This window comes from Melospiza georgiana, unplaced genomic scaffold, assembly GCF_028018845.1.
Source record: "Melospiza georgiana isolate bMelGeo1 unplaced genomic scaffold, bMelGeo1.pri scaffold_29, whole genome shotgun sequence".
NCBI lineage: Eukaryota > Metazoa > Chordata > Aves > Passeriformes > Passerellidae > Melospiza > Melospiza georgiana.
Window position 1 is genome coordinate 7059780 of NW_026652215.1, and position 18076 is coordinate 7077855.

The following is an 18076-nucleotide window of genomic DNA, read 5'->3' on the forward strand; positions in this document are numbered from 1 at the left end:
CTGGGCACAGCTGCTGGGCCAGCACTGATCTGCCCCCAGCTCTGCACACAGACATTGCTGCTGCAGCTCCAGAGAAGGAACAAAAGGGCATCTCTGCAGAAGACTCTACTGGGAAGTCCTTTATTTCCTTTAAAGTCACCCAGAGTTCAGCCCCTTATTGACACAGTCTGTGGCCACAGGAAATTTGGAGAGAAAAAAAAATGGGAAATGGCACAAACAATGACATTTTTTCTGGACTATATTTAAACATAAAACAAAGGAAAAGGACCTCCACATTTTAGCCAAAAAGAAGTAGCAAAGATGACTTTGATTACAAGTTATTTGCAGATATTGCCCAGCAGTTTAATGTTTCTGAAAGCATGCAGTCATCAGTGTCCACACTGCAGCCTTGAGCTCCTGGTTCCTCAGGCTGTAGATGAGGGGGTTCAGGGCTGGAGGCACTACCGAGTACAGAACTGACAGGGCCAGATCCAGGGATGGGGAGGAAATTTTGGGAGGCTTCAAATAGGCAAATGTGCCTGTGCTGATAAACACGGATAGTACAGCCAGGTGAGGGAGGCAGGTGGAAAAGGCTTTGTGCCGTCCCTGCTCAGAGGGGATCCTCAGCACAGCCCTGAAGATCTGCACATATGAGAAAACAATGAACACAAAACAGCCAAATACCAAAAAGGCACTGACAGCAAGAAGTACCACTTCCCTGAGTTGGGATTTGGAGCAGGAGAGCTTTAGGATCTGTGGGATTTCACAGAAGAACTGGCCCAGGGCATTGCCATGGCACAGGGGCAGGGAAAATGTATTGGCTGTGTGCATGAGAGCATAGAGAAAGCCACTGGCCCAGGCAGCTGCTGCCATGTGGGCACAAGCTCTGCTGCCCAGGAGGGTCCCGTAGTGCAGGGGTTTGCAGATGGACACGTAGCGGTCATAGCACATGATGGTCAGCAGATAAAACTCTGCTCCAATGAAGAACATTAAGAAAAAGAGCTGAGCAGCACATCCTGAGTAGGAGATGTCCCTGGTGTCCCAGAGGGAATTGTGCATGGCTTTGGGGACAGTGGTGCAGATGGAGCCCAGGTCGCTGAGGGCCAGGTTGAACAGGAAGAAGAACATGGGCGTGTGCAGGTGGTGGCCCCGGGCTACGGCGCTGATGATGAGGCCGTTGCCCAGGAGGGCAGCCAGGAAGATGCCCAGCAAGATGCAGAAGTGCAGGAGCTGCAGCTGCCGTGTGTCTGCCAATGCCAGCAGGAGGAAGTGGCTGATGGAGCTGTGGTTGGACATTTGCTGTGGCTGCACATGGGGACCTGTTCATGGAGAAAGGACAGTAAAGACTTAGGGGAGGTACCTGTAAGCAAAATCAAGGCCATTTCCCATACATCCTCCTTGGTAACACACAGACATTGTCTTTAATGTTTAAGAGTTCTGAGGTTTTCTTTATAAGCTCCCCCCATGTCTCTGCTGGATGTTTTGGATATAAAAACATAAGCATGTCTGAGGCCCTCAGGGAGAACAGAGTGAGTTCCCTGCGTCAAGATGATGAATGCAGACTGATGAGAGATGGTCTGTACTTCTGACCTGTTCAGAGTTTCTTTGGGCTTTGAACTTTCTCAGGTGGAAGGTGACCACCTCCTTATGCTTCCCTTAAAATGCCACCACCTACTGCTGGGAGCAGATGCATCCACCACAGCCCAGCTCCACATTTGTAGCCAAGGACTCACTTTGCTCATTTTACAAACCCAGCAGCATTTTCTGTGTCACAACACCTCTGCCTTTCCCCATCAATCTTATAACTCAGAAATGCTCCAAGACAGGTTTGCACCCTGGATTGAAGCTCCCAGCTTGGGCTGAAATCTCAGGGACACTTCCAAGTGTCCTTATGTTGGCATTGGATGAAGGGAGATGCAGCTCCTTCCCTGGCTGCACTGACAGCATTGCCCAGAGCTGGGCACTGGGGACAGCATCATCCTGAGCCAGCTGTGCCCCCTCCAGAGCCCCCAGTGCTGGGCAGCTGCTCCCAGCCCTGCGCTCTGCAGAGGGAACTGGGCCCGGGGCTGCAGAGCTGCCCCACGGCTCTGCTGCAGCTCTGCCTGCACAGGAGGGGCTGCACGCCTTGGAGCCCCAGCCCTGAGAGCAGAGGCTTGGCTGGGGCACAGGAAGGAGGGGGCTTTTTCAGAGGGAGAGGCTGCACTGGAGGGGATCCTGTGGGCATCTCTAAACTCTCCCTGCCACAGCATTCCTGGGTTTTGTTTTCTCTCATTGCCCAATCTTCTCGCTGCTTCCTGGAGGTTTTCCTCCTGCAGGTGTTTCCCTGTGCTTGTTCTCTCCACGCCAGCACTCACAGACCCCAAATCTCTGTGCACTCTCCTTGGCCAGACAGAATCCTGCCTGTTTGCAGGGCACTGGCTGGGGGCAGGTTCTGTTTGCAGCTTGGAGAAAGGACAGCTCAGACTGAGCCTGATGGGTCCAGCAAAGGTGATGCTGGTGCTGTCCATGGGCAGAGTGACTGAAAGCACATTAGGCATCTCCTCTGAATCTATTGATCGCTAAAACCTACAGTTTGGATATCTCAGGGACTTGAAGAATATAATGATTAGCAATTCATACTATCTTTAATATTTAACCCTCCCTTCCTGACATTCTCCAATATTAGGAAACTGAATACTTGAACTCTTAGTAAATTTCCTCACTTTTATTAAAAAGCTTGTCTTGGAAATATTCTATGACTTATTAGAACCCCTCAGCATGTCAGAGCTTCATGAGCATTTCTCCTCCTTTGCACCAGAAACACCCAGAGTTGTACTCACAGAGTCTGTAGGCAGTGGGAGGTTCCAGCTTTAGGAGATGGCTTCAGGAGCTGCAGCTGCATTGTCCTGCAGTCAGAGGTTCCTGGGTTCCTGTGCAAAGGACTGGCTGTGATTGGGCCCCAGGCACTTCTCAGCACCTTCCCAGCCCTGACTGATTGAAGCTCTCTGTGCCTCTGTGCTGTGCCCAGCGTGGCTGCAGGCAGTGCCCCAGCCCTGCTGGGCTGGCAGAAGAGCTGCTCATCAAGAGAAATGTGCTTTTGAAGCTCTTCTTGGTTACCAGGAGCTGCCTCTGTGTCAGGAGCCCAGCCCAGCTCAGCAGCACAGACACAGCACAAGGACTTTAATGAGCCTGTGGGGCTTTGTGCTGAGGCCCTGAACATCAGTCCCTGAGAGGGAGCTGAAGAAACCTCTCCAGAACTCCAAGTCAGAATCCAACTCCAAAGTTTCTTGGACTTTTAATGGGTCCCACTGAGGAACACAACTGAGAAAGTGTCCCCAGGCAGAGCAGAGAACTGGAGGCAGTGATGACAGGTGGGGACAAAGAGAAGGCAAGTCTTGGTGTTCTGGGGCAAAGCAGGGTCTGTGCCACCAAGGGCTGTGAGGAGACACCTTGTCCTGAGGCACTGGGGCCTCCTGGCACAGCCCCAGCGAGGCTGGGCGCTGTCAGCCCCTTGTCCTGCCCTCAGCATCCCCCCCCTAGCCCACATCCCAGTGGCCTCAAGGATCTGCTGGAAGGAGTCCCTGGGGAGCCTTGCTCAGCAATGGCCCTGGGGGTTCCTTCATGCTCACAGAGATTTTCAAAGGACTTTGGGTTTGGCTTTTGTCTTCGAGTCTCTGAGAGGTTTGTGCAATCATGGCCTCCAGTTCTCTGCTGTAATTAGTCCCTGGAGAGCCTTTGTCAGTAACAACACTCAGTAGGGCTCATTAATGCTTCAAGGTACTTCAGTTATTTTAAGTTACTTGGTGTTTCCCTTTTGATACTGACTCTGTGAGATGTTTCTGCAATCATGGCCCCAATTATCTGCTTTAACGAGTCCCTGGAGAGCTTTGTACTTACATTTAGTAGGGCTCAATAATACTTTGAGATACTCAAGTTTTTTAAGGTACTCTGGATTTTCCTTTCCACACTGAATCTCTGAGAAGTTTTTGTGCCATCCTTGCCTCCAGTTCTCTCCTGCAAGGAGTCCATGAGGAGCCTGTGTAGCAGATGGACCTCAGTGGGATGCATCCATGGTTTGAGACACTTTGGAATTTTCTTCTGACTTGGACTCCTGGAAAGGTTTGTGCAGTTTCCTCTCAGACCCTGAGGTTCCAGGGCTCAGCTCCAAATGCACCACAGGGCTCATTAGGATCAAGCAAGTCCTGACAAACCATGGCTCTGCCTTGATTTCCCTCTGCTTTAGTGCAGTTCCTCAGAAATATTTCGGTAGTGATTTTGGTTCACCAATTGGAGATTTCTTGGAGAATGCAGCAATTATTGTGGTGGCTTCAGTGTTGGCTAATTACTAGTGCACTCACTAGAATATAGTTACTCATTTCCTCCTGTGTGATAAGATTACGAGAATGGCAAAGCAGGCTCAAGTCTTTAAGAGGGTATAAAGAAAATTCATTAATAGCAACTAAAAGAAAGAATAATAAGAACACAACTTTCAGAAGACTTCTCGTCTCCCTACAACCTTTTCTTTCTTACTGACAACATAAAGAGACAAACCTAGAATTTTCAGTCAGTTTACCCCAACTAGAATAGTCTTTCTTGAGTTCACTTAAGGAGAGGAGTCTCTCTTTCATGCTATGGAGACTTCTCCAGAAGAGACACTTTTCTTGTCGCTCTCAATTTCCATGAAAAGCAACTGCCCAGAAAAATCTGCAATTGTGACATCCCTCCCAGTTGTTCAAAGCTCTTTTACATTTGTGTTTGTGGGCCATGTCAACTTATGGAGTATTAGTTAAAAGATGAGCTGTGTAAGAGCAAAGGTTCTCCTCATCTATTTCTGAAATCATCTTCATCTCTGAGAACAGAGATCTTTTTCTTCTCCCTGTGAAGGCACAGGATCTCATCACGCTTCCCTTTTTCCATGTTCAAACTTCTCATGGGATCACAGCTACTTTGACATTTGCTACTTTAGCATGGAGGCCTTTGCTGAACAGGTCACGTCCCCATACTTTTCAATGCGATACAGGGAAAAAGAGAGCCTGATGTATTAGCTACATCCTTCTTCATAGCTTTACAAGAGGATTTCAGCCCCAAGATCAGGACATCTCCTCATCCCTCCCATCTGGGACTCAACTTCCTCTTCACTGCCCTCAGTGTCTTCATGTTGCTCCTCTATGTGCCTGCACTTTGTCCTTTTCTCTCACTCGAGGGAGGATGGAAGCACTGAAAGAGTTCATATCTCACCTGGGGCCTGCAGATGGTTCCGTGACCCCGGCCGGGTTCAGTGCTTGCAGCTAGACCTGCTCCCTGTTCCCTCGGTTCCATGGGGCCCCACAGTGGTCCCTTGCTTCCATGAGGACCTGAGGTGTCATAATACCCCCTTGGTGACACGAGGCCCTGAAGGGTCACAATGGTCTCCATGGTTCCATCAGGCCCCACAGAGTCATAATGGTCTCTGGGTTCCATGAAGCCCCGCTGGGTCACCATGGCCCCTTGGTTCCATGGGCTCCAGTGGTGCCACAATGATCCCCTTGGTTCCATGGGCTCCAGTGGTGCCACAATGATCCCCTTGGTTCAATGGGCTCCAGTGCGGCCACAATGATCCCCTTGGTTCCATGAGGTCCCCAGAGTGTCCCAGGGATCTTCCTTCTTTACCAAGGAAAGAACCCAGCCACAGTGTTGCAGGGGCAGCCACCAGAGGCCAAGGCAAGCCAGACTTGACGGTACTGACAGATTTACCTGGGAGCAACCCTTGGTATAGGGAATTTTGGAGGTGGAATCCCAATTTCAGACATGGACACCTGGAGAAGGACAGTTCTTTTACATTGGAAGGAAAGCAGGGAACACCGACATTTGAGGGGCAAATGAAAGGTGGCCATCAGAGGCCTGAGTCAGCCAGACCTCTCTGTTCTAGTTGCTTTTGTATGAAAGTAACCCTTGGATATAGGGAATTTGGGAGGTGGAATCCCAATTTTGGCCATTTCTTTGTAGATAAGAATGACAATTCTTTTTCATAGGAAGGGAAGCATGGAGCCCAAGTGTTTCAAAGGCAAAAGAGGAGACAGGTGGCTCCTGTCCTGGCTCCCAAGCCAGCCAGGCCTGATTGTCATGGCAACTTTTGTCATGGAGGGTCCTTGGATATCAGAGGAGAAATCTCAATTTTTAACTTGGACTCCTTGAGAAGAAGGATGGTTCTTTTCCAGAAGAAGGAAAGCATCAAGCACAGTGTTTTGAGGCAGGTGAGGGACAGCTCCCAAGCGGCAAGGGCAGCTAGACCTGTCTGGCTTTCATTTGGGAGCAATCCTTGGATGTACGGAGTTTTGGAGGTAGAATTCCAGGTTTAGCTATGGGCACCGGGTCAGGATGGATGGTTTTTACCAATAGGAAAGAAAAATGTCAAGTGTAAGTGTTTTGGAAGAAGATGAGAGGTGGCCACCCTTAGGCCAACAAGGCCACACCTGTCTGTCCTGGCACCTTTCATCTAGGGACTCTCCTTGGACATAGGGCATTTTGGAGGTGGAACATCAATTTTGGTCGTGGGTGCCTGGACAGAAAGAAGAGTTCATTAGGAAGGAAAGCACAGAGCCCCAGTGTTTCAGAGGCAGAAGAGTGCCAGCCCTCAGGAAGCCAAGGCCAGCCAGACTTGTCAGTCCTGGCAGCTTTTGTCTGGGAGAAATCCTTGGATATTGGGAATTCTGGAGGCGGATTCTCAATTTTGGCCATGAGCACCTGGTCGAGATGGATGTTATTTTCCCCTAAGCAAGAAAAGCACATGGTCCCAGGGTTTCAAAGGCAGATGAGAGGTGGCCCCTGGGTGGCCAAGGCAGGCAGACCTGTCTCTTCTGGCAGATTTTATCTGAGAACAATCTGTGCATATACGGAAATTTGGAGGAGGAATTCAAATTTTGGCCATGCTCCCCTGGAGGAGAAGGACAGTTCTCTCCCATAGGAAGGAAAGCCAAGAGCCCCAGTGCTTCAAGGGCTGATGAGAAGCAGCCCTCGACATGGCTTCCTGGTTCCACAAAGCCCTGATGTGTCACCATGGCCCCTCGGCTCCATGCGCCCTCGCTGTGTCACAGGGGCTCCTCTGTGACACTATGGGCTGCACAAGGTCACCATGGACCCTTGGTTCCTTGGGGCCCCCAAGTTTCACAATGGTCTCCTTGATTCCATGAGGCACCACAGTGTCACCATGGCCCCTTATTTCCACGAGGTTCCGTAGTGTCACTGTGGTGTCCTTGGACCTGCATTGTCACAACTGACCCTTGGTTCCATGAGGTTCCGTAGTGTCACCGTGGTTGCTGTCAGAGACTGCATGAGAACAATGTCCCAAGACACCTTGGGATGCTCGGAATGCCCGTGGGGGGCCAGGGCCGGGTCAGGTTTGTGGTGGGACAGAGCCCCGCCCCCAGCCCTGGTCTGGCAGAGCTGTCAATCACACAGCAGGGGCTGTGCTAACCCAGCTCTGATTAGCCCAGATGTTAATCAGTCAATCACACACTAGTAGCTGGTGCCTATCCTGGCTCTGATTGGACAAGCAACAGGCATTCCCACCCCAGGGGTGGGCCCATGAAGGACCAGGGGGTTAAAAGCCAGAGCACGAGGCCAGCCTAGGGTCTGGATCCTGCCTTCTCCTGTGGTTTCTCTGTTGGTGATGCTGGAACCCCAGCAGTTGGTACCTATGTGTGTGTGGTTCTATGGATCTTCTGTCTTTCTGTTGTTCTCTATTTCTTCTCCTTCCAATCCTACTTACCTGGAACATTTTTGCTAACTTCGCAAGTTAAGGGTTAAAGGATTTTAGGTTAAATGTGTGGTAATCCAGGGCACAGGGAATATTTCTCTGTCTGCTCTGAGGGGTCCTGACCCCCAGAGAAACACTGTCTTTAACCTTTGCCCATGGAGAGGACTTCCAGGACTTTGAGATCGATTAGAATTTACCAAAGTCCAAAATAGATAAGAGGGTAGTATAGCATGTGCCTTGGGTGAGAAATTTAGGTCTTGGGATTTTTAATATGATGTAGATAGGAAGCAAGATGGAGGAATTTGGATGTAGTCCCTTTCATCTTCTTCATCTACTCCATGTTCTGCAGTGTTGGTGGCACAGGGTCATTGATCAAGGAAAGCACAGTGTAGAGGTTATGTGGGCAGTCAAGGGATGAGTAATTGGTAGATAAGTAGAAATAATATACATTTTAAGAGTTAATTGGGTGAGATAACTTTAAAAGACCTTGAAACCATACATTTTAGAGCCATTTTGAGGTGGTTTTTCCAGCATGCTGAGCCTGGTGTGGACAGCAAAGCAAACTTTAGATAAGATAACAATAAACAAGAAGCTGAAGATAGAAAAAGTCCCACGCATCTCCTTTAATCTGGCACAGAACTGCTACAGGAGGGTTTACTCCACCCTGGGAGCCCCCAAAAAGGCCCAACATAAAACAAACATCAATAACTGGTGTCCTGACAATGTTTGAAATAAGTTGGGTTTTTTCCATAAAGTTGTTTACTGAAGGGTGTTGTCTTAATTGGCTAATCATGTGAAATGTGTTGATTAAATGACCAATGAGGTCCACCTAAAGCAAACTAAGATGTAAAAGTAGATGATTGAATAAATGGGTAGGATTTAGCCCTTAGCCTTCTGATCTGAGTCTGTGTCATCTCTGACTCAGTGGTGACATTTGGGGATCTATGGGGGCTACTGGGGATTCTTTGTGCACTTCATGGCCCAACAGGAGCTTCTCTAATATTAATCTTTGCCTGAAGCTCCCACTGTGCCCATGACAGGAAACCCCTATGAGTGTCTGGGACATCCCAGCTCTTTGGCAGCCTGGGGACTCCTGGGATGTCACTGTGGAGCCCCCATGAGCGCCTGTGACAGATTGGTGCCTTTGCGGCCCAAGGTTCCCTGGGATGTCACCAACAATGGCTGTGACTGCCTCTGACCACAGGGCTCTTTACCATCCCCAGAAAGGCCTGGGAGGTCTCCATGGAGCCTCTGTCTCTGCCTGTGACATTCCAGCTCTGGAACAGCCTGGAGACTCTTGGAAAGCCCCCATGGAAGCCTTCTGAGGGCCTGTGACAAATCTGATCCTTAGAAGGCAACCAACACTAGACCTCTGTTACTATTGTCAGTTACCATGGCAACCATCACCAGCCCCCTGTTGCTATGGTCAGTTTCCATGGCAACCATCACCAGCTCCCTGTTGCTAGGGTCAGTCTCTTGGCAGCTCCATGGAGACCCCATGCCAGGGGTGGTTGCCATGGACACCAGCTCAGGCCTGCAGCCACAGCCCGTTGCCATGGCAACCATTTGCAGTCCCATCCCCAGGCTCATGGGATCCCAGAACCACAGAATTGGCTGAGCTGGGAGGGACCCATCAGGATCCTCCAATCCAACTGCTGGCCCTGCACAGGACACCCCAACAATGCCAGCCTGGGCCTGGCAGTGCTGTCCAAATGCTGCTGGAGCTCAGAGAGCCCTGGAGCTGGGACCCTTCCCTGGGGAGCCTGGGCAGGGCCCCAGCAGCCTCTGGGCAAAAACCTTTTCCTGACATCCAACCTGAGCCTGCCCCGACTCAGCTGCAGCCGATCCCTCCACTCCTGTCCCTGGGCACCAGAGGGAAGAGGTTCCCACAGCCCCAGCCAGGGACCCGCTCCCAAGGCTGTTGCCATGGCCACCAGGGCTGGGACCAGCTGGGATGCTCGGTTTCCACGGGCCAGGGTTCAGGAATGGGATTCCCCAATTTCCTGCTCCCACTAAAACCGTGCTGCCCTCACTGCCCTCCCACCTCTTGTGGAAAGAACAAAAGGCAAAGATCCCAGGCTGGTATAAGAACAATTTATTGGGAACAGCAGCAAGATAAGGAACAAACAAGACCAGAAACAATACTGGTACCAGAAGGGATAAAATAAAGGGAAAACTACAACACAACTGACTGTCTCTTCCCGGCCACAATTTTCCACTGCCTGGAAAGGACACCCTTCTCCTAAGGAGAGAGAGAGAGACAGAGACAGAAAGTCCCTTTCCTGCCCCTGGCAATGTCCTGGGGTGGGAGAGAATGTAATGTCATAGCCATGTCCAGATCCTCATGTGGTTCTTCAGAGCCACATCATGTCCATTGGCAGGGGCAGGGAAAGGTACAAGTGTTTTCCAAGCCTGGATCATGGGGAACATGGATCAACAGGGCTCTGCTTAACATGGGTCCTCCATGGGGGTTGAAGCTGGAGTAGTGCACGAAGCTCCTCCTGCACTTGGGGCATTGGCAGAGCTTACTTTACCAGTGCCTTCTTTGGTGCCTGGTCAAGTGAGAGCTCTGGGCCAAGCTCTTCCCACACTGGGGACACTCATAGGGCCTCTTCCCAGTGTGGATGCACCAGTGCCTGATGAGGTGGGAGCAGCGCTTGAAGGCCTTCCTGCAGTCAGGGCAGAGGAAGGGCTTCTCCTCTGTGTGAATCTGCTGGTGGCGGAAGAGACTGGAGCTGGTGTGAAACCTCTTCCCACACTCAGGACACTTGTAGGGCCTCTTCCCAGTGTGGATGCATTGGTGGGTCATAAGGTTGGATCTGTAGCTGAAGCCCTTCCCATATTCTCCACATCTCCACACTCACAGGGCTATTCCCCGGTGAGGATCATCTGGTGGTGGATCAGGGTGCTGCTCTGCCTGAAGCTCTTCCCACACTCCAAGCACTTGTGGGGCTTCCGCCCATCATGAAGCTGCTCCTGGGCCATCAGCTCCAAGCTCTGGCTGAAGCTCTGTCCACCTTCCTGGCCCAGGGTAGGTCTTTCTTCCTCAGAGCACCCTGGGCTGCGTTTGGAGCCCCTCTTCCTGCAGGATCTCTGGGGATTTTCCTCCCCATTAGAATTCTGCACTGTGGAGTCAATCAAAACAGCCTCTTCCATGAGGTTCTGCCAAGGAGATTTTTCCTCCCTGGTCTCCATCATCAGCTTTTTGTCTGGGGAAGGAATGGCAAGGAGAAGATGGGATTTGCCTCCATTCCAGAAGGAAGGGGAAGGAGATCCCCCCAGTGCATCCCAGGCAGGACGGTCTTGGCACCAAGGTTGTCCTGCAGATGGGGGCCATGCTGGGCTGGGAGATGGAGCAGGAGAGAGGGGGAAAGGGGCACTGACTTCCTCCTCACCTGCCCGGGTGTCCCAGGGCTCCTTCATTTTCCTCACAGCCTCCTCCTCCACCCAATCAAGATTTGGGAATGGGAAATCCTGTTCTGAGAAGAAAACAAAGGGTGCACACATTGTCTTTTTCTCTGGTTTGAAGACAAACCAGGGGGAGCGTCTAAGTCAGAATTACAATTTAAAAAGAAAATGAAGGTCAAGGCAATGATACAGAAACCCTGCCTTAAACTGACAGAGTCAGAATATAACTTGACACCCTGTTGGGCAGGGTGGTGGCAGCAGTCCAATTAAATGGTGGGTGCAGTCCTGTTGGAGTGATGAAGGTGATTCTGTCAAAGCAGTGATCCTGTAGAAGGGTCTGGTCTTCCTCCGGAGGTCCAGTGGTGGTTATGGTGCTCTTGTCCTCTGGGAATCCAGCAGGCAAGCTGCTTCTGGTGTTGAAAGCCTCAGCTTATATCCAGGTAGGAATGCTTGGTTCCTCCTCCTGGGCGGAGCATCCCACAATGGGATGATGGAATTTTATCAGTCCTGCAGTGACACACAATGGCCCATTCACAGAAGATATCTCCCCTGGAGGGCGTTATCAGGGGTGAGTCATGGAAGAGATAAAGAACACTGCCTCGCCTGTTTATGGCAGTTGATGAAGATGGTAATTGAAAACATGCATTTGGTTACATCTTACATTTTTACATCTTACATTGTTACATCTTACATCTTACAACCTGAAACGGTGGGGTAATCCCTGCTCAGGGGGTCAACACCACCCCCCTTACCCAAAGTGGCTCAGGTGCAAAACCCCCACCCTGGGAAGGTCACACACACATGGGACAATGTCACACTTGTCCCTGCTCCAGGGGAGGTCTCTGTCCCTGTCATTCCCTTGCTTTCCCTCCCTCTTCTCTTTCTTTCCATCTCTCTCTCTACCTCACATTTACTGTTCAATAAAATCCACGTTGAATTTGGTCTCATTAGTACCTTAACTGGGGCAGAGGCATCTCTCTAATGATTTTCTCAACCAGATTGTGACATTATTTTGGAACAATGAGTTCAAGCACTGCTGTCTGACCCCAAGTGCTTTTGACAACTTCATGGTTCCCTCCACTGAGAAGGTTGTGGTTCTTTCTGGAAGAACTCTTGGAAACTTGGATGCAGTCTCTCCTTCCTCCTGGGGAACTTATGGGAGAACTGATGAAGAAAATGGCTGTTGTGGGTAGCCAGTGAAAAAGAAAATGTTTTGTTGTTCTTCCTTGAAAAGTTTGTTAAAATCACTGGAGGAGAGGGAGTAAATGATGCCAGCGAGACTGGCAAGGTTCATTCACCGCATGGTGAAGAACACAAGGCTGCTGAAAGTTCTACAAGAAGCCCAGCTCAAGTAGCTAATTCCCAAATAACTCCAGCCAGGGGTGTCCAGGAGAGAGTTAGGAGCCGGCAGATCCTGGACTCGAGCCCAGGATATCTCCGGGCTCCCTAAGAGGAGCTTTTTTGGGGGCAGAGGATCCGTGATCGCCCCTCGGGAGGGTCCCGGGGGGTCCATATGGGGATGTCCCGGTACCGACGGGGCGGGACATTGGTTTTGGGGATCCCTGTGAGAGCTGGGGCTGTGGAACGGGGGATGCCCGGGGTGGGGAGAGGGGAAGGGGCGATACCGGAGCTGAGGGACCCCCGGCAGCCCGGAGATGAGGCGGGAACAGGACCCCCTGACCCTGACAGGGGTGTGTCCTGGGGTGACTTCATGATGCTTTTACCCCATCGCTGTGTTTAGCTCAAAAATGAGTTCTGCACCTTTAAGGCTGGTTCTGATAGTGAAGGGGAGGAGGAAGAAGCTGCAGTTTGTTTTCAGAAACTGCACTCACTCCTTCACATTTTGGCTCCTGGACTGTTGTGATGCCTCAAGGAGCTGGAATAGAGGCCACACGGAGTTAAGAGGAATAAAGTGGATTTTTATTGAAGTACCTTCAAAGGCCACACTCTGGCAGTACCGGAGCCACAACTGTGGCTCTGCCTGGATGGCTCCAAGATGGGAGCATAAGAGGGCTTGGTCACGAGATCTCACATTTTTAAAAGTTTTAGTCCATTGGCACATAACTGCCCAATTAATATCTTCAAATTATGAAGTTTCATCCTCCTTGCTTGCTTGCCCACCCTCCTCTTTCCACATCGTTTATGCTTTGGGCTTGAAGTTTGAAGAGATTTTCCTTGAGTCTCCAGCTAGAATAGGATTGTTTTGTCTTCACCACTCTGTGAAAAGATCCCAGTAACACTTAATATAAAGCTAAAAGGTGCACACCAAAACACAATAGAAAAACTTAAAACTTAAAGTATCAGTTGGCTGTAGTTGGACGGACAGCAGGAAAGAGCTCTCCTCTGCTTTTAGTAAGTTTTTAGCTCGCTGAGGCAGGGAAGTTCCCTGGACTGTGATTTTTCTTTTTCTTTGGAGCTGTTTAAACCTGCTCTGGACTGAACACCCAGAACACCACCAGCACCTTGCACCTGTGGCCCACCTGGCTGAGCCTGGGCCGTGGCATTTCCAGTGCCAGAGGGACTGATAAGGGACTGATAAGAGACTGGGTGAGCCAAGCTACAGCCCAGAGGGGGACTTTCTGAGATTGTCATCTCTTTTGGAGTGGCAAGAGGTTTTATTGTTTAGTATTGTTCATTTTTCTGTGCTGGTGAATGTTTTGCCTGTTAAATAAACAGGTTTTTCCCCTTTTCCCCTAGGAAATCTTTTCCTGATCTGGTTGGGGGTAAGGGCTGCTTGAATCTGCTTTTTAGAGAAAACCCCCTTGGAGGTTTACTCCCAAATTTGCCCTAAACCAGGACAAGGCAGTTGGAAGAGGTGGGAGCCCCAAGTGGCTGGATTGAGGGGAGGCTGAAGAGGGGAATCCCAAAACACCCCAGCATCCCTAAGCAGGCCCTGGAGAGAGGGTATCCCCAGGACCCATGGGATCCCCAGCAGCCCTGAGATAGGGGACCCTCCCGAACCCCAGAGGAATAAGACGGGAAATGGGACACTCCTGGTGGCTTTTTTGGATTCACTCTTGAGTTTTGGAATTTTTATGGACACCAGATGACTTCTAGAGAAGGACTTGGGCAGGAGGAATCCCCAACCCAAGGCATTCACACCTTGTTGTTCCCCAAACCAGGATTTCCCATTCCCAAACCTTGGGTGAATTGAGGAGGAGGCTGTGAGGAAGAGGAAGATACCCCAGCACACCCAGGCAGGTGTGAGACAGAGTAAAGATCCATTCTGAATTAGGTGAAGTGTCTAAGAGAGGTGAAAAGTCTGTGAGGCCAAAGCTGAAAGAAGAACTCGCATGCCGAGACAGCAAAGAGACAGAGAAAGAAAAACAGAAAAGACCACAAGGTCGATTTGCCCCCGACTTAGAAATTCCTTTGATAAAGAAGAACTGGTGCTAAATGTCACACGGAATGAATATGTATGAACTTATTGTGAAACTGTATGCATATGCATTTGGGAGGGGGATAAAAGACGACCTGAGGTCTTCAGAGGTACGCATGCCTTGTTGGGGGACTTGCGTCTGGCGCGTGTCGTAAATAAACATACCGAGGCTTTACAACTTTTATAAAGTTGTGAAGTTTCTTCTTTTCTCCGCAAAACATTATGGCGAGCCAGCCAGGTGTTCTCTGTCCCCGCAGGGGCAGGGGGGATAGACGGACCTCCAAGGCGCGCCCTAAGATTTTTTTCCTGGTGGGGCTCCGCTCGTCTCAACTTGCCACCTGCGAGGACAGACAAGGACCTGCTGGCCTGCGGAGGAAGATACGGTATGTACTGAAGGGCCCCCAAAAGAGGGAAAGGAGAGCAAGAGAGTAAACCACCCAAAGACGTCTAAGTTCAGCTGATAGAGCAGCTGTATTAGAGATGGGGTTCATCGTTCTGATAGAGCAGACCGCAAGCAGTTCTGAGAGTGAGCCGGGTGAACCCGTGTATGTGTGTGTTGAAGGTTCATAGTTCTGATAGAGCAGAACCGCTGAGCCCGTGTGTGTTTTGTTTGTGTGTGTGTGTGTGTGTGATGTCCGAACACTGTGTTGCTGTATAGTTAATGTGTGCATTGTGTAGTCAGTGCACTGTGTTTCTAATCGTGCAAGTGTATAAGTGTATGGTATATAAAAGAGAGTAGATCTACAGGGCCCTACAGTGCAGGGGGGGTGAGTACTACCCGTGTTTGAAGCAGCTGAGTGAGGCCTGAGGCACCAGCTGCAGCAGGCTGTGAGGGCAGAGAGAGAAGTGCCCCGCAGAGAAGCGAGTAGAAGAATGTCAATAATAGTATTTATCGTGTTTAAATGTAGTGATTTGTGTAGATTTGGTACATTTTAACCGTGAGTATGAGCTCAGAGAGTTCCTTTGCCTTAGATGTTTAGACTTGATCTCTAGACTGTGTGCTGTTATATTGATTGTGTCCAAGAAAAATTGATGTGAATAAATGCTGAATTATAGTATGCTGTGTTGTGTTGAGAAAAGCAAGCACTTTGAGAGATATGCCCTTTCCCAGTGATTTTGTGTGGTGATTTTCTTCCTCTGCATTGTAGAAATTTGATTCTTAGATTGTATAATAGTGTTTGCAGAGATTTTAAGATTTTGTTGCAACAAGAGTGGCATTTACGTAAGAGAACTATAGTACGGTGATTTATGCTTAACTACGATAAAGCAGAATTAAAAGAATTCCAAGAATTCTCCCCCTCACAGCAATTCAAGCCTTGGCTCTAGTGAATTTGAAATAAAGAGTGGGGGGGAGTGCATGTGTCTGTGTCTGTGAGCATATCAGAATTTTGGCTGTGACTAGCACAGCCTTTTTGCAAAGCAGTAAAACAAGTGTAAGTAAACACAGTGCTTAATTAGATTGTGCAAGAAGAGAACTAGAAAGACTGATATTTTGTTTGATCAGAACATAGTGTCTATGTCACGTTTTTGATTAACATGCTGTGTGAAGTGACAGTAGCTGTCCCCTGGGCACAGGGACAGCTCTGGCTGCCCCGTCTCCCCAAAGCACACGAGAATGGCCTGTAAGCAAAAGCCAGATGTGCAAGTATTATTACAGTGTGGCATTTATGAGAAACACTAGTATTGCTGTTTTGCTGTTCTAATAAGTGTCAGGCACATGCCCCGAGTGTAAATTAGAGGTTTCTGGTCAAGCAGATTCAGAACCTAAGGTCTTAGAGCTTGTGTGTAAGAATCACATCTGATACCTGCCACCTGGAGCTGTGTGTATGAGAAAGAAACTGAGAAACTACTGTGAAAGTGTCTGTAAAAAGGTTTGAGTAGAAGCAAGATAGGGCAAGAAGAAATAAATAATGAGAACTGACCAGAGCAAACGCAAACAAGTTCCTAAATTAGCCCCTTTTGGGAGGGGCTCACTGAAAAGAAGTTGCCAGTAAGAGCAGCTCAAAAAATAAAAAGTGAGATAGAGTTTTTGTATGCTGATATGTCTTTTTGCTTTAAAAAATCACCCAGAATGGCAAAGAGACTGTAAGATCAGACCGCCCTCTAGTCTTGGCCCTTGAAAAAAGAAAACAAGGCAAAGATAAAGCAAATAAAACATGTTGTTCAGCATGCAGCATAAGATAGCAACGTATGAAATCAGGCAAAGATTATCATGCTGAAATGCAAAGCAATCACAATTCACAAAATAAGTACATATGATTTGCTAAAGGCTCCTCCCAAGGTAAGGGAGGAAGAGTAAAGATGACCTCCCCAAAAGGGAAGAATTTTTGCCGACACAAGAGTCATATATTCAGTTTTAATAAAGCTTTAGTACCTGTAGATAATGTTTATGTTGTAGTGTGGGGAATGAACAACTGGCCAGTCTGAGAAGGCATACTTGTGCAAACCTTTAAAGTAACATGTGTACTATGTGTACCTAAAAGCTTTTGTACAATTCGCTCAATTTGCTAAACATTCTCAAATGAGAAAGGTTACTCTAGAAGCAAATGATATAAAGATGTTAAGCTTAACATTAACAGAGCTTCATTAAGCTTAACAAGCTTAGCTAAACATTCAAGCAATAGCTAGTAAAAAGTGCTAAACTGCAAGTAGTAAATTAACCCAAGCAAAGAAGGTGATTTTCTTTATTTATAGCTATCCCTTTTCCTACTGAGATCTAGATCAGTGATTGTCCTAGTCTGAAGCAGTTAGATTCTGCTTAAAAGATTCCCTAAAATCTCTACATTTCAAAACAAACATCTGCTTCAAGTATGACCTAAACCTCTGTCAGATACACTTGTGAAGTGTGTCTGAATTTGCAGTGTGAGCCCAGCACATCCCTCTAGCAAAGAGAGATAGTCATAGACAGAAAGCAGTTCCTGTTCCCCATAACAAACATCTAACTAGCATATTAGGGACAAGATTAAGAGTTTTAAATAGAATTGATTCAGAAATACTAGTGAATAAACTAGCCACTGCATCAAGTAGCCTAACAAAATTGAAGCAGCCTTTATAGTAATCTCTGTTAGCATTAAGAACTAGCCAGTGACAGATTTCAAAAGTACTGCTAAAGTAAAGAAGTATGAAAAAGCCAGAGACCAAGACCACAAGTTGATAGTAGAAGCACTTAGTATAGTTCAAAATAATGTGTCTTTAACTTTCAGTTGTATACAAACACAATTATAGATACAAGCAACAGCAGCTCCAATCATATGAAAAAGAAGTGAAAGTAATTTTCCAGCTAAAATTCAAAAAATTGTGTGAGATAATGCAATTTATATTGAAAAGAAGTTTCAATCCTAGTAGACTATGGTGAATTTCACCTATGATCCTGTTTCTAATGTGGCAACTGCCTTTGTGCTTACCATACGTAATGCCACTGTTTATGTTATCCATCCCATCATTGCCCTAAGATTAAACCATGAAAAAACAATACTCTATCCTTCAGAACATAGAGTGTGGGCACGAAAGATAAATGGAAAGTAGCAGACAGTAAACTTAAAATCCTGCATTACTAGAGAACAAATAAGATTCATTTGTGAAAGCAATACTATTAA

General features: G+C 48.4%; 1 protein-coding gene and 1 pseudogene across 1 annotated transcript; one reads left to right on the plus strand and one right to left on the minus strand.

The window, feature by feature from the left end:
* Nucleotides 1-18076, plus strand: part of LOC131096410 (zinc finger protein 208-like) — a 1316393-nt pseudogene that overhangs the window by 558180 nt on the left and 740137 nt on the right.
* Nucleotides 329-1275, minus strand: LOC131096473 (olfactory receptor 14A16-like). Its single transcript, XM_058044811.1, has one exon. The coding sequence runs from the start codon at nucleotides 1273-1275 to the stop codon at nucleotides 343-345; it is 933 nt and encodes a 310-aa protein (XP_057900794.1). The 3' UTR covers nucleotides 329-342.

Excerpts from the sequence above, each read along its gene's own strand:
- LOC131096473 (XM_058044811.1), bottom strand. The coding sequence starts at position 1,275 with ATGTCCAACCACAGCTCCATCAGCCACTTCCTCCTGCTGGCATTGGCA.